The sequence below is a fragment of the Mesocricetus auratus genome, unplaced genomic scaffold (genome assembly GCF_017639785.1).
Source record: "Mesocricetus auratus isolate SY011 unplaced genomic scaffold, BCM_Maur_2.0 Super-Scaffold_100006, whole genome shotgun sequence".
NCBI lineage: Eukaryota > Metazoa > Chordata > Mammalia > Rodentia > Cricetidae > Mesocricetus > Mesocricetus auratus.
In genome coordinates, this window is record NW_024429190.1 from 14220430 (window position 1) to 14235923 (window position 15494).

The following is a 15494-nucleotide window of genomic DNA, read 5'->3' on the forward strand; positions in this document are numbered from 1 at the left end:
TCAATGCGACTATACCAAGTCAGAAGAGACCAATACACCAACAATATAGAACCAAGAGCCTAGAATCAGGCTATGCATACCGGCACTCCTATGTGAAGAAGGATTACAAAGTGAGTTGTCGAGATAGCAATAGTTACAGCAATTATCCAAATGGAGAATAATTAGTTCTTTACCCTCTCACATATATAAAAATAGATTTCAGTGAGATTAAAGACACACTGCAAAATATAGAATTTGAACATCTTTATAATTGACATGCAAGGAAAGATTTCATAAATGACACAAGCAAGTCAGATATTGTGGTATACACTTGCAGTCCCAGCTGCATGGGGGATGAGGAGGGAGGATCACTTGAGCTTGCTTATGAGTCTGAGGCTCTGTCCACACTGTATATGAGAGTGAACTGGGATACCATTTAGACACTAGGAAACTTGTGCATCAACACACAGAGAAATGGTCAAGCAACAAGGGTAAGGAATCCTTTGCACAGGTTAAAGAATATTCATTAAAATGCTACATTTCCCACTCAGCACTGTATTTATTTATTCATCTATCTATCTATCTATCTATCTATCTATCTATCTATCGTATGTGTATATTTGCAGGTGTGTGTGTGTGCAGTTGCATGTGTGTGGGCACAGGTGCATGTGTGTGTGTGAGTGTAGAGGCCAAAGGATAATCTTGGGTGATGTTCTTTAAATGTTGTCTATCTTCTTATTTAATTTATTTAACTTATTTTTTTGAGAAAGAGAAGATCTCTCACTGGCCTGGAACTTGTCAAGTAGGCTAGACATGTTTGGTTAGCAAGTTTCCACCTGTCTCTGCCTCCCAGTATTGGAATCTCAAGTATATATCACCACATTTGAGTTCTTGTGCTTGCAAAGCAAGTACTTTACCTACTGAGTTATGTTCCTAGCCCCTCAACACTGTTTAAAAGTTAAAGTCTGGAAATAATCTATTGTATTTCTATAATGACATACAGTATAGCCACCAAGAAGGATGAACCAGAGCTGCTTCCATTAAGGATAAACGTTAAAAACAATGCTAAAAGAAAACTGCTAGACTGGGCAGTGGTGGTGCAGGCTTTTAATCCCAGCACTTGGGAGGCAGAGGCAGGCGGATCTCTGTGAGTTCGAGACCAACCTGGTCTACAAGAGCTAGTTCCAGGACAGCCTCCAAAGCCACAGAGAAACCCTGTCTCAAAGGCCCCTCCAAAAGAAAAAAAGAAAACGGCTAGTGGTATGAGGATAAGTATTATCTGCTACTATTCACATAAAATTTTATTCACATAAAATTTAATATAAAAACAAATGCTCCATCTTTTACGTGGTGATTATGGAAATAATCTCTTACATTATAAGAGAATCTAACTTTTGTTGGACTTCACAGCCAAAGTTAATAGTACACCCTGGGGTCACTTAGGATTTGAAACTGGCATCTTACTATGTACTCAGCCTGTTGGGTTGTTGTTCTTTTTGTTTGTTTGTTTTCAGTTTTTTGAGACAGGGTCCCTCTGGGTAGTCCTGGAACTCACTCTGTAGACTAGGCTGGCCTTGAACTTACTGAGATCTACCTGCCTCTGCCTCCTTAGTACTGGGATTAAAGGTGTGTACCACCTTGCCTGACATAGCCTGTTGGTTTAACCTACCTTTAAGATAAAAATGTAACAACCAGTCTTACTTGCATGTAATTAGTTCTTACAACCTAAGATAATGCATAAACTGACATTCTTTTTTGTTTTTTGTTTTTGTTTTTGTTTTGGAAGACAGGGTTTCTCTGTGTAACCCTGACTATCCTAATTCAGTAATACATGTTAAAAAACAGCAAATATGATGAATGCAACTTTTTGGGGGGTTTCAATACAGGATTTCTCTGTATAGTCTTGGCTATCCTGGAACTCACTATATAGACCAGGCTGGCTGTGAACTCATTAAGATCCACATGCTTCTGCTTTCCAAGTACTGGAATTAAAGGCCTATGTCATCACTACCTGGTCTGAATGCAAGATTTTTTTTTTTGGTTTTTCAAAACAGGGTTTCTCTGTATTGTTTGGAGGCTGTCCTGGAACTTGAGCTGTAGACCAGGCTGGCCTCGAACTCACGGAGATCCGCCTGCCTCTGCCTCCCGAGTGCTGGGATTAAAGGCGTGTGCCACCAATGCCCGGCTCTGAATGCAAGCTTTTAAAGCAAGTATCCATTATAAGTGTTAGAAGTAGCATGAATATAGGTTGATAAGTCTGTTTGCAGTACTGTTTGTTATGGGTGTCAGTTGTGATAGCAGGAGTCAGTAATGTTTCATCCCTCATAAAACTTTATTAGAGATTTCCACAAAGTATCTCTCATTCCTTCTCCATATAATGCTTTCTGTGTTGTTCACTAAATATAGAATAGAGGCCTTTGCAAGGAATATACACAGGAACAGGGACAAGGACAGGGACAGGGACACGAATAGGGGCAGGGGCAGGGGCAGGGACAGAGAAGACAAGACAACATTCAGGCAGGTACAGATTCAGACTCATAAAGCAGACAGATTACAGATAGACCAGAAACAATATGCTACAGAGAGATGACAAAAGACACAGGGAGAGAAGCAGAGAATTCAAATCTGGGCTTGTTCTTGATAAAACTATTTCAAGCGAAAGTGCTTTGATTTATTTTCATTAATGTGACACTGATGCATTTTGGATACTCTGAGGTTATTACTAGTGTGCTTAACCGGCACACTACCATTTAGGGAAATACATATGGGACAATAAACATTTGGGACAGAAAAGGACACTGACTTGGGAAGAAGAGATCTGAGAAAAGATAGGATTTCAGTGCCACCAAGTGACATTTAAGCTCTTAAACTGAATGAGTAACATACTTAACTATAGTGAAAGGGATAAACTAAATAAAGGGACCAGACCCTCAGTCAGCCCCCTGCTTTAGCAGCCATGACAGGCTACAGAAAAGACACATAGGCCTCTGACACAAGGAAACTCCAGATCCTCTGTCCTCCCAGAGCCTAGGGTCAAAACTAAACACAAAGAAACTCCAGACACCCCCCACCCAGTCTCCTAGATACGTGGTTCCTAGGAACTGTTTGTCCACAAAAGAAACTTCAGGGGGACCACAACCTCTCCTGTAATCTCCAGGATATAGTTCTGAAAACTATTGGTATCTATGTACAATAGGCCACCTGCAAGTAACAAGACAATGCCATAGAAATCACAGAATGTTCCCTCTCAGCACTGGCCAATGAAAATAATTGGTACATACATATTTCATGCCAAAATATGACTTTGAGAAATTCTCCTGTTTGTTCCTAAATGTCAACCAATCAGAAACCAACCTGTACCTACTGATGTAATCCTGTAACTTTTGTCTATAAAATCTAGCAGTAGACAGGAAACTTCACAACTTCACTCCCTCTGGAGGCTGCTGTGTCAGCTTGCTAGATGGGGTCCCTGTTATGGTTGGATGAACAATAATTAAACCTTTCTTTTGCAGTTTAGTGGGTCTGTCTTCCTGATGGTCTCTGGGGATTTTGCAACTTGGGCACAGCATATAGCAGGCTTCATTCCTTGTGTATAGGAAGAAAAAAGGGACCAGATAACTGGGATGGGACATGAAACAAGGCTTCCTGAGGTCAGGTCTCTTCAGCAGAAATAGGATCACTGACCAGGGAAGAAGACTGATCTGGAGGACATGATCATGATTCAGGGGCAAAGAAGTAACAGGATAACAGGAGCAGTGGCTGGAATGCATATCAAAGGTGATTCAATAATGACCTAGCCAGGTACTAAAAACTGTACAAATATGCCTGTGGGACACTGAAGACAGTCATAAAAGAACACTACGGAAGAAAAAGTACCCAAAAATGAAAGCAAAAATCCAATTAATAATGCCTGCATGTTAATATTCCCAATTAGTTCAGCTGTAGCCTTTCAAAAAACCAGAAGAAAACCAAGAACTCAGGACACTAAAGAAACACACAATGTGAAAGGTCAGAAAATCTGAGTTTTGTAACATTGGTAAATTCTGAGCCAGCATCACGAGTAACACTGCAGTGAAATAAGGACATTGACAAAAACTGGCCCTGATGATGTAGAAACACTAGACGAGACATCTAAGCCATGTGTGATAAGAGGTATTGGATGGAATAATGTGGCTCCTGGCAAACACAGTGAAAGCAAAGGTCCTCGGCTCCTCCCATGAGAAGGCCTTTGTGGAGAAAATAGTGGTTCTGAACAGGACCTACAGAAAGGGACCAAAAGGTCTGAGCCCTGAGGCCCAAGTTGGGGGAAAAGAACAATTTAGATGAAAACCAAAGACCTCATGGCTCCTGCTTCAGGTGGGGAAGGGACTGGGAACTTGTTTTTATCACACTGAAATCCTAGCGATGACCCCAAGCCAGAGCAACAAGAGAAGGTAACACATTTCATAAACAGAAAAGTAGGCTGAAAAGGCTATTTACATGGAATTTATGACCTAGCAAGAGAAAAACACGTATGAGGGCTTCAGGAAACCCAGTGCCATAAGCACCATGACCAGGGAGAACTGAAGGGCAGAAGACTGATTCTGACAGAGGGAGAGTGATTGACAAACCATTTCAATGCAGAAAGACATAAGACAGAATTTTAGACAGATTAAAATGTACTATACTAGCCAGGAGTTTCTACTCCCACTTGGGACATATACAAGTGAAAGAAAATTGGTTCTCACAATGAAAAAAGACAGATATTTTTTTTAAAAAATCATCACTTTTGAGCCCACCACCCAGCTAAGTATTCAACAGAGAGCTGAGCCTTGCACACATGTGAGAAATTACCATCACTTACAGAGAGCCAAGGACTGGAGAACAGGGTTCAGTGGCCTTACAGGGACAGGAATTGTACATGTTTATAGCAGCTATTTGTGAAAAGCCTAGAATTTATAGACCTTTAGAAGAATATTTTAAAAAGTCTTTCCTCGGGGGTAAAAAATAATTAGCTTTAGTTGGAACACTTCTTTGGATTGTCCAGACAACCCATGAAAACAAAATCAGAAAGATATGAACTGTTAAAAAAACAAAAACAAAAAGATCTACTACCCATCCATGTACATTGTCTTTCCTAGGGTTTCTATTGCTGTGATAAAACTCCATGACAAAAATCAACTTGGCGGAGGAAGGGACTAATTGTATTTCCTTTTCCACATAACAGTCCATCATCAAGGAAGTCAGGGCAGAAACTCATGACAGGAAACTGGAGCAGAGGCCATGGAGGAGTGGTGCTTCCTGGCTTGTTCTCCACGGCTTGTTCAGACAGCTTTCTTATACACCCCAAAACTATCTACCCAATGATGGCACCACTCACAGTGAAGTGGACCCTCCCACATCAATCATTAATTAAGAAAATGTACTACAGATTTGCTTATAGCCCAATTTTATGAAGGCATCTTCTCAGTTGAGAGTGCCTCTTCCCAAATGACTCTGTGGGTCAAGTGACATAAAAATGCCAGGACAAAGATCTAACACTAATGCACAAACTGACTTAGTGGAGCCCAATCTATACGGACAGATGCCTTGTTCAGCCTAGACACAGGGGTGTGGGGGCAGAGAGGTGTTTTGGTCCTGCCTCAACTAGATGATGGAACAAACTTAGTAGACTTCCCTTTCCATGTAGTAGATGGGAGGGGGGAGGAGTGGAAGGAGCGGAACTGGATTTGGAATGTAAAAAATAAATTAATAAAAGAAAAAAAAAACGTGCCAGGCTATCTCTTATCCACTGAAATGAGTCAAACCTTTTCTTAAGTTGTTTTTTATCAGGCATTTTGTTGCAGTGATATAAAGCACACATACTAACCAAACTGAAACAGTAAGTAAGTTTAAGGAAAAGGCAAAAGATAGGTCTCTGAGCTATGGGGCAAAGTCAAGTGGCTGAATATAAAAGACAAGAAAGAAGATGAATCTTTAAATAGTGAGAATACTCAGCTGTGGAAAAAATGAAATTATGACTTTCACAGGGAATGGATAGAACTGGAAGCATATGAAATGCAGTAACCCAGACCTAGGCAAATTTCTCACACACAGACTCCAGCTTCAAGGTTTTGGTTTGTATGTTTAATCTGGAGTGTCTGTAGAGATCAGAAAGCTAGAAGAGGTCCAATATGGGGGAATAAGCCTCAAGGATGGATGTGGGTAGCAGAACATAAGTGATAGGAAAGTAGATGATGGAAATCTACTGGGTTTAAGTGTCGATGAGGATGGAGAAATAGGGGAGGTGGCACCTAAAGACATGAAAAGCCTTATGGGAACCCACTACTTTATAAACTAATTTAGAAATATGTGTTCTATATATTAAATGCGCTTGTTTAAAGGAGTTTCAGTAGCTAGAGAGCTGGCTCACAGTTAATAGTATCAGCTGTTCTTCCTGAGGACAGGGGTTTGATTTTCAGACCCACATAGGAGTTTAAAATTGTCTGTAACTCCAGTCTCAGGGGGATCTGACACCCTCTTCTGGCTTCCACAGGCACTGCATGCGTGTGGTACACAGACATACAGGTAGGCAAAACAACCATGCACATAAAAATTTTCTTTCTCAAAAAAGGAGTTTTGTTAGTATAAGGACACTCAAAAAAGGAGCTTCATTCTGGTGAGACAATAATCTCTCTGGTGAACAGCTTTGGAACTAGACCTTTAGACTTTCACGGTAGAAATGGGTTATATCAATATCCATCTCAAAAATGATTTTAGGGTTCTTTAGAAGGAAATGTCACAGAAAGAATGGAATCAATTTTTCTATGGAAACATGCATTGCCTCTTTCTGTAAATTAGTCTAGTTGGTCAAGCCAACCACTTAGCCAAGGAACCCCATCTCAGGAAGGTGTGCATTCATCTTAAGTGATACAAAAGAGAAAGGAGCAATAATTAGCCTTTTAATAAGATAGCTTACATCTTCTTGTCTGCCAGGAAGTTCTGTTGAGTCTTAGCTCTCTGCTATCTAGTCTTTATAATGCTTACTATGCAGGAAAAATAGTCATCACTGGTTTTGCAAGAGGTGGACACCATATTATACAATTCTGAATTGCCAGGCAAGATGTCCTCACTGGTGCAATAGTGTAATAACCTTTGCTTTCTGGTTGGATTTGAGGCCCACTCCACAGAAGTAATTAATGTCTAGACCTATAAATCTGGTCAAAAGCCCCTAAGATCTAGGTAGGTGACAGGCCACAGAGGAACCTACTACTGTTTTGCTAAATGTTGTATATATTGTCAAATTGTCTTCTAAATATTTGCTTAGTTTATACCCAAAGATTAGCACTGTTGGCAACCTTCATCAGAGAAACTTCTCTTTGTAGTGGGTAGCACTTACTGCAGAGACTCATAATGCTGCAGTAAGTGGTCAAAATGCTGAGAATAAGTGACTGTTGAGCGTTCACCCTAAATGGGAGGTCTGTACAATCCCTTTTTCAGGGTCAGGGAACATCGCAGAAGAAGATGAGGAAAGAATGTAAAAGATGGAGGATAAGGATTACTACGGAACACTGTTTTCTGAGTATGGCATTGCATTCATGAACTCAACAGCTATTGTTACTTGCATAAGACCTACCCAAGATCTGAACCCATCAACATTCTGGTACCAGACAGACAGGAAGTTGATCATTTGTCCCCATCAGTACCCCATGTTTTGTACTCAACACATGGTCAGTGGCAGAGAGTATGCAGTAGCTTCAGATTATTAAAGCCTCAGGTTTCTGATTAGAAGACCAAGGAAAGGGATTGCTAGGTTTCTGGTTAGAAGATATATATATAAAAAAACATACAGTGGCAGGCACCACATCGCTCTGGCTGTCCTGGAAACTCAATGTGTAGACTTGGATGGCCTCAAATTCATAAAAGATTTGCCTGGTTCTGCCTCCTGAGTGTTGGGATTAAAGGTGTGTGCCACCATGCCTGGGAATATTTTTTCTTTCTTTTTTTGGGGTTGGGTGTTGTGGGGTGATTCGAGACAGGGTCTCACTGTCCTGGAATGTAGGAGGAAGCCTGTATGCTGCCATTAACCATGTGACTTACTAGAGGCACATACAGATGAGGTAAGAGCAGTTTACCACACCACTAACCACACCCACTTTAGGCATGACTAAAGACGGACGGACATAAAGACGTATATGTAGGCGGTGAACTACATCACTAGCCAGGCCCACTTTTGGGCATGACTAGTGGGCGTTATGGGGAAGGCATAAAAGACAGCACACAGGAAGTCTTGGTCTCTTTTCCCGGAGTTCGGCTTCCCGTTCGGCAGCGGAAAAGTACTGGGCTCATCTGGGTTACTTGTTTGGTATCTTGTGAGTAATTTCTACAATAAATACTTAGTTTTACTTTCAGTAAGTGTGTCGCTTATCGTTACAGCGTCGTTTGGAGCCTCACTGGAACTCTCTTTGTAGACCAGGCTGGCCTCAAACTCATGGAGCTCTGCCTGCTTCTGCCTCTGGAGTGCTGGGATTAAAGGTATGCACCACTAACTTCTGGCCTGGCAGTATTTTCTATCAAAGACTTAAGCAGCTATTGTAAAAAAAAATGTGCCGATGTGATTACATTCATTGATGAAACTTTAGCATAGACAATTAAATAAGTGTTTTCATAATTCTGAATAAGTCATAGATTATTATTGTTTCATTGAAATGTCAAAATATGGAAAAAGGTGCAGGGGAACAAAGAGACAAAATACTTTACACTTTCTGTCTCTAGAAGCAGAGTAACACTGAAATAGGTGGAAGTGACTTTAGCTGGTGGCAGAGACTTTATCCTGGGAGGGACATATGTGAAAAAACAGTTTTCTGCAAACATTGCAGTTATATCTGATTTTTATGAATATTAATCAGTGACTGGAGAATTAGCTCAGTAGGTAAGAGCAGTTGTTGACTTTCTCAAAGTCAGAATTGCAAAGATCAACAAAACAACTGACAACAAATTCTGGAGATGACCTAGAGGGGGAGGGAACCTTCATTCACAGTTGGTGGGATTGAAAACTGGTCAAACTTCTGGAAATCGATGTGGAGAACCATCAAAAAGCTAAAATTAATCTACCATATAACTCAGCTATACTAATTCTTGGCACATGCCCAAAGGACTCAGCACCCTACTCCACAGACACTTGCTCAGCCATGCTTGTTGCTGCTCTATTCACAACAGCTAAGAAATAGGTACAGCCTAAATGACCTTCAACTGATGAATAGATAATAGAAACATTTCACCAGGAAATATTATTCCACTGTAAAGAAAACTGAAATAATGAACTTTGCAAATAAAAGGATGGAACTAGAAAAGATCATATTGAGTGAGGTAACTGAGACTCAAAACGACAAATGTCACATGTTCTCCCTCATCTGTGATTTTTTAACTCCCAGTCTTTAGATATGAGTGTATTAACTGGAGTAATTGCAGAAACCAGGAAAGTAAAAGGGGGCCAAGGTAGGGGAAACAGCAGAATGGGGAAATAACAGAGTACAAGTGATCTGAAGAGGGAAATATGAAGAATGGGGGGTTATGATTAAGGAAAGAGATAAATACAAAAGGAAGGAGAGTAACAGAAAGGATGTTTGAAAAAAGTTATCTATTATCTATGTACCTAAAATTACAAATAATATTTTAATTCTGAACATAAATACATACATACAGAGAGAATAAAATTTCCCATTTGGACTGATAATGCTTTTCCTAGGAGCTGTATACTGTCTTAACAAAACTCTAGCATCAACTACGAGAAGCCACATGCTAATGCTCTTGCCCTTAGTTGATGCAGAATTTAAGTTACTATTGCTGAGGACACCATGTACTCTAAACATATAATTCAGGGGACCTGAGCTGGATCCTGGAGGAGAACCTATTACTGCCGCTTTACTACACTAGCATAATTCCTAACTACATTCTATATATTTATCCTTATACCCATAGATAAGTGTAGTTCTCACACCTATCAAAGAAACTTCTTTTAGCCACAGAGACTATTACAGAAAACCATTAACTGGTCAAAACACAGAGACTAAGACATCATGTGGTGCCCACTTCCAAAGAATACATCTACAACACAATTCCTGCACCTAAGACTCAGAGATCATTTCAGAAGAGGGGGCAGAAGAGTTAGAGGAACAGGAAGTTTGTTGCGAGATTGTGTCTCCTAGGAAAGTCAGAGAAACTCCACCCATGAAGTCCTATCAACATGGCTGCCTAAACAGAACCTAAACAATGACAAACACTAATAGACATGCTAACATGGAAGGAGGAAGTCATATGCGACCCTGTCTGTACCAGACAAAGAATTACAGGCAACTAAAGAATGCTGAGATCAGGAGAAATAGTCTTCCCCAGGGAGGAGCTCTCCAAATGGTTATTCAATACAAAGTAACATTATACAGAATGAGCAGGTTATATTTATATATTTAGAAAAATATGTAGCAAAGAAAAAAAGGCCATGAATTTGAGGGGGCAAAAGCAGTTAAATGGAGGGACATGTGAGAAGGAGGAAAAAGAAGCAGGGTAAATGATATAATAATATTATAATTTCAAAAATAAAAAAATCATAAAGTCATGCATAGAGAAGATGGATCTCTGTGAGTTCGAGGCCAGCCCAGTCTACATGATGAATTCCAGGACAGCCATGGCTACATAGTGAGAGCCTGTCTATAAATTAACAAATAAAATCATTGTTTTTAAAAAAGAACACTTGCTGAACTGATAGCTGGGGAACCTGCATAGGATAGGACCAAACTAGGCCCTCTGAATGTGGGAGACACTTCTGTGGCTTGGGCAGTCTGGGCAGCCATTGGTAGTGGGACCAGGATTTATCCCTAGTGCATGAACTGTCTTTTTGGAGCCCATTCCCTACAGAGGAATACCTTGCTCAGTCTTGATACAGTGGATAGGGACCAGGGACCTTTCTGTTCCCACCTCTCCAACACTGAGATACAAGAATAACTTTTAAAAATCAGTAGCCCTCCTATATACAGATGATAAATGGCTGAGAAAGAAATCAGAGAAACATAACCCTTTACAATAGTCACATACAACATAAATTATCTTGTGATAAGTCTAACCAAACAAGTTCTGTATGACAAGAACTTTAAGTCTTTGAAGAAATAAACTGAAGAAGATATCAAAAAATGGAATATCTCCCATGCTCTTGGATAGGTAGGATTAACACAGTAAAAATGTCAGTCTTACCAAAAGCAATCTACAGATTCAATGCAATCTGCATCAAAATCCCAGAACAATTATTAACAGACTTTGAAAAGAATAATACTTAACTTTATATGGAAAAGCAAAAAACCCAGGATAGCAAAAAAAAAAAAAAAAAAAAGCAATCCTGTACAATAAAGGAACTACCAGAGGCATCACTATCCCTGACTTCAGGCTCTATTATAGTAAAGACCTTACCTTTTAAAAGGACCAAGAAAGTGTTACTATAACTGCATCATAAATGCAGGAGCATTTATAACTTTCCAATATAAATAGTCTTCAGACCATGCATAAAACTTAAGTCCAAATGGATCAAAAATCTCAACATCAATCCAGCCACACTGAACCTCTTAGAAGAGAAAGTAGGAAGTACCCTTGAACAAATTGGTACAGGATACCATTTGCACCTGTCAAAATGGCTAAAATAAAAAACAACAATGACAATTTATGTTGGAGAGGATGTGGAGAAAGGGGAACATTCCTCCACTGCTGGTGGGAGTGCAAACTTGTACAGCCACTTTGGAAATAAGTATGGCGGTTCCTCTGGAAAAGGGGAATCAGTCTACCTCAAGATCCAGCAATTCCACTCTTGGCCACATATCCAAAGGCTGCACATTAATACAAGAAGGACATCTGTTCAACTATGTTAATAACAGCATTATTTGTAATAGACAGAACCTGGAAGCAACCTAGATGCCCCTCAACTGAAGAATAAAGAAAATGTGGTACATTTATACAATGGAGTACTACTAAGCAGAAAAAACAATGGAATCTTGAAATTCACAGGCAAATGGATGGAACTAGAAGAAACCATCCTGATCAAGGTAACCCAGTCACAAAAGACAAACATGGTATGTACTCACTCACATATGGATATCAGACATATATGGATATTAGGCATATCCATATTAGCAAAGGATTACCAGCCTATAATCCACACCTCCAGAGAAGCTAAGAAGCAAGGAGGATCCTAAGAGAGACAAACATGGTCCCCTGGAGAAAGGGAGAGGGACAATATCTCCTGAGTAAATTGGGAGCATGGGGGGAAGGGAGAGAGAGTTAAGAGAAAGAGAAGGGGAGAAGAGAAAGGGGGAGGAGAACATGAGGGACCAGGAAGTTTGAGTTGGGGGAAGAATAGAAGAGAGCAAGAAAAGAGCTACCTTAATAGAAGGAGCCATTATAGGTTTAAAGAGAAATCTGGCCCTAGGGAAATGTCCGGAGATCTACAAGGTTGACACCCAACTAAGAATCTAAGCAATAGTGGAGAGGCTACCTTTAATGCACTTTCCCTATAATGAGATTGATGACTACCTTATATGCCATCCTAGAGTCTACATCCAGTAGCTGATAGAAGCAGAAGCAGAGACCCACAGCTAAGCACTGAGCTGAACTCCTGGAATCCAGTTGTAGAGAGGGAGGAGTGATGAACAAAGGGGTCAAGACCAGGCTGGGGAACCCCACAGAAACAGATGACCTGAACAAGGGGGAGCTCGTAGACACCAGACTGACAGCTTGGAAACCAGCACAGGACAGAACCAGGCCCCCTGAACATGGGTGTAAGTTAAGAGGCCTCTGATAGTGAAACAGTATTTATCTCTAGTGAACGAATGGACTTTGGGAGCCCATTCCCCAATAGAGGGATACTCTCTCAGCCTAGACACACCGAGGAGGGCCTAGGCCCTGTCCCAAATAATGTGACAGACTTTGATGATTCCCCATGGAAGGCCTTACCCTCCTTGGGGAGCAGAAGAGGGATGGGATGGGGATCGGTGGGGGGCACAGGAGGATGGGAAGAAGAGGGAATGAGATTGATATGTAAAATAAGATTGTTTCTAATTTAAATAAAAAGAAAAATAGTCTTTAGAAATTACAAAATGGAGACAGTTTTCATCAGATAACACATTTGGAAGCTACCTTCCCAGGAAAAAGCTGAAAAGGGCGATGGAGAGAGGCACATCACCAAAGTGCATGAGTTTCTGGGTAGAAGCACATAGAGTAAAACACAATTAGCAGCATGAAGTTCTCTTCTGGGAACAATGCAGAACTAAACATACATTTAGGCACAGAAATGGACAAGTAACTTACAGGATGCTTGGATGAAAGTCTCCCCGACACAGTTCCAGTCTGATTCCATGTAGAAGAGACGGAGCCCTTGATCATTTAAGAAGAATGGGTTCAAATTCAAGTAATATGTTGTGAGGAAGAACACACAGAACTTTCACCTATAGCCCTCCTTGCTCCTCCTGAATATTACAAAACTGTCTTGGATCAGAGACAAATGTTCCTCTCTAACCCACATAGAAGCAGCAATAGGACAAGTAGATCCATGTCAGTTATTAAAGCTACATGTGGGTTAAGGGGACTATAGGGACAGCATAAACTCAAAGTGGAACTATGCCACAATTCTGTTGCTTGTTATGCAACCTTGTAGCTCACAGACACCACTGATTGTACTTTTCTCATATGCAAATTAAAAGTAATGTCTACCTGTGATGGATGTTATTGGTTGTCAACTTGACTATATATCTTCACTTAACTAAAGCATAAGTGGCTGGGTATACCAGCGGAGGATTTTTAAAAAAATAATTTGAAGTGGGAAGACCTCCTTTTAATCTAGATCTTTTTGTGGATGGAAGATCCACCTTTAATCTGGATCACACCTTCTGCTGGCAGCCTGTATAAATAACATAGAAGAAGAAAGCTTGCTCTCTCTTTGCCTGTTTGCTCTCACTGCAAATCCATTTCTTTACTGACATTTAGATCCTACTTCTTTGGGATTCCAGCATATGCTGAAGACCAACTGAGACACCAGCCTTGTGGACTGAACAACTATTAGATTCTTGGACTTTCTGTTGATAGATAACCATTTTTGGACTAGCTTGACCACAGCCTGTAATCTATTCTAGTACATCCCCTTTGAGAGTGAGTGAGTGAGTGAGTGTGTGTGTGTGTGCACGCATGTGTGTTCATATGTATGTTCCTCTACAGAATTCTGAGTGCCTCAAATGGCTCCAGAAAAAAAATGACAGTAGACGGGAAAGCAGGCTAGCTGTTAAACTGTCTAATAATATCTGGAGGATCTGAAAGCATAAAACTAACCTCCATTGTACAGAGATTGAATAATATGACCACAGTCTGTAGTTCTAAAATGAAAAACTTTTCCTCCTTTATTGGGAATGTAAAAGTGGCATGCGTATCTGAATTCAAAATAAACCTTATTTCTAATCCCAATTTACTTTTGTTAAACTTTGTTACCTTTTTCATATAAGCTAGTAATCCATCTACAAAAGTTGACTTGATCTTGTGAACCTACATCATAAAGACAAGAATAGTTTTTGTTAAACTTGTTTAAATACTCAAAGACACCAACTTCAGAGCAACAGTTTACATAGGGCATGTGGTGAAAATTCACCTTGGACAACCTTAAGTACTGCCAGGACTGAATAACACAGGTCCACAAAGAAAGATGTCAGTCTGTCATTCTGCAATATTTCTAGGCTACAGAGAAGTTGCAAAGTTGTACAGATGCTCAAATACTCATATAAGTGTTCCCAGCAGCGGGCCCTTTCTAGTTCCTTCCCAACCCTTTACCAGGAGGATGGTTGTTGTGGTACCAGTGTATTTTTGCAGGACAGGGGCTCAGTAAATAATAGCACTGATGTTTGGTTTGTAAATGTGGTTAATGGATAACAGAAATCATGAAATAAAGGGCAGGTATGTGAACAGAGAAAACATGAGTAGCTAAAAAATGAAAGGGGGCATACTCAAAAACCTTCAGGAAACATCACTGTCTTGGAGCCCGGAAACCAGGAAAATGACAGGACTTTTGTGAGAATTGGTAGAAGCCTTGTTTTCACTTGAAGATACAGGGGGACAGGCCATCAGTCTGCTTTTATATATGACTCCTTAAGCTACCAATGTTGGGCAAAGTAGACTCAGTCTTGAGTGAGTTACATCAGGATATGAAGAAGCAGGGCTGACATGAAGTTGGCTGAGGAAATTTTATCTCTTTATAACACTGTAATCATGCATCAGCAAATATGGGGTTGTGAATAGAGAAAAGGTTAAGTAGTTTCCCTTCATCACAAATGATTTACACACACACACACACACAGAAGAGAGAGAGAGAGAGAGAGAGAGAGAGAGAGAGAGAGAGAGAGAGAGAGAGTCGACTTACCTGCCTATATTCCAAAATTATCTTGGGTAATGGGTGAAGGTCTTGTAGAGAATTTAACTAAAAATGAAAATATGTATTACCAATATAATTTCTTCATTTTAACAATTCAAATGTTACT

General features: G+C 40.2%; 1 protein-coding gene across 4 annotated transcripts in view; it reads right to left on the reverse strand.

Annotated features, from left to right (window-relative positions):
• The window catches only part of Poln (DNA polymerase nu), a 135487-nt gene that overhangs the window by 63862 nt on the left and 56131 nt on the right, over positions 1 to 15494 (reverse strand). For 3 of the 4 annotated variants that reach the window (XR_005877700.1, XM_040746909.1, XM_040746911.1), the window contains 3 exons: positions 15377 to 15433; positions 14455 to 14508; positions 13285 to 13350 (listed from right to left, as the gene is read on the reverse strand). The exons of the other annotated variant lie outside the window; for it this stretch is intronic. Coding sequence is in view for 2 of the 3 variants with exons in the window: in XM_040746909.1 (XP_040602843.1) it covers positions 13285 to 13350; positions 14455 to 14508; positions 15377 to 15433 (177 nt within the window). In the remaining variant the exon portion in view is untranslated. The remainder of the gene's footprint in view (positions 1 to 13284; positions 13351 to 14454; positions 14509 to 15376; positions 15434 to 15494) is intronic. 4 annotated transcript variants of the gene reach the window in all.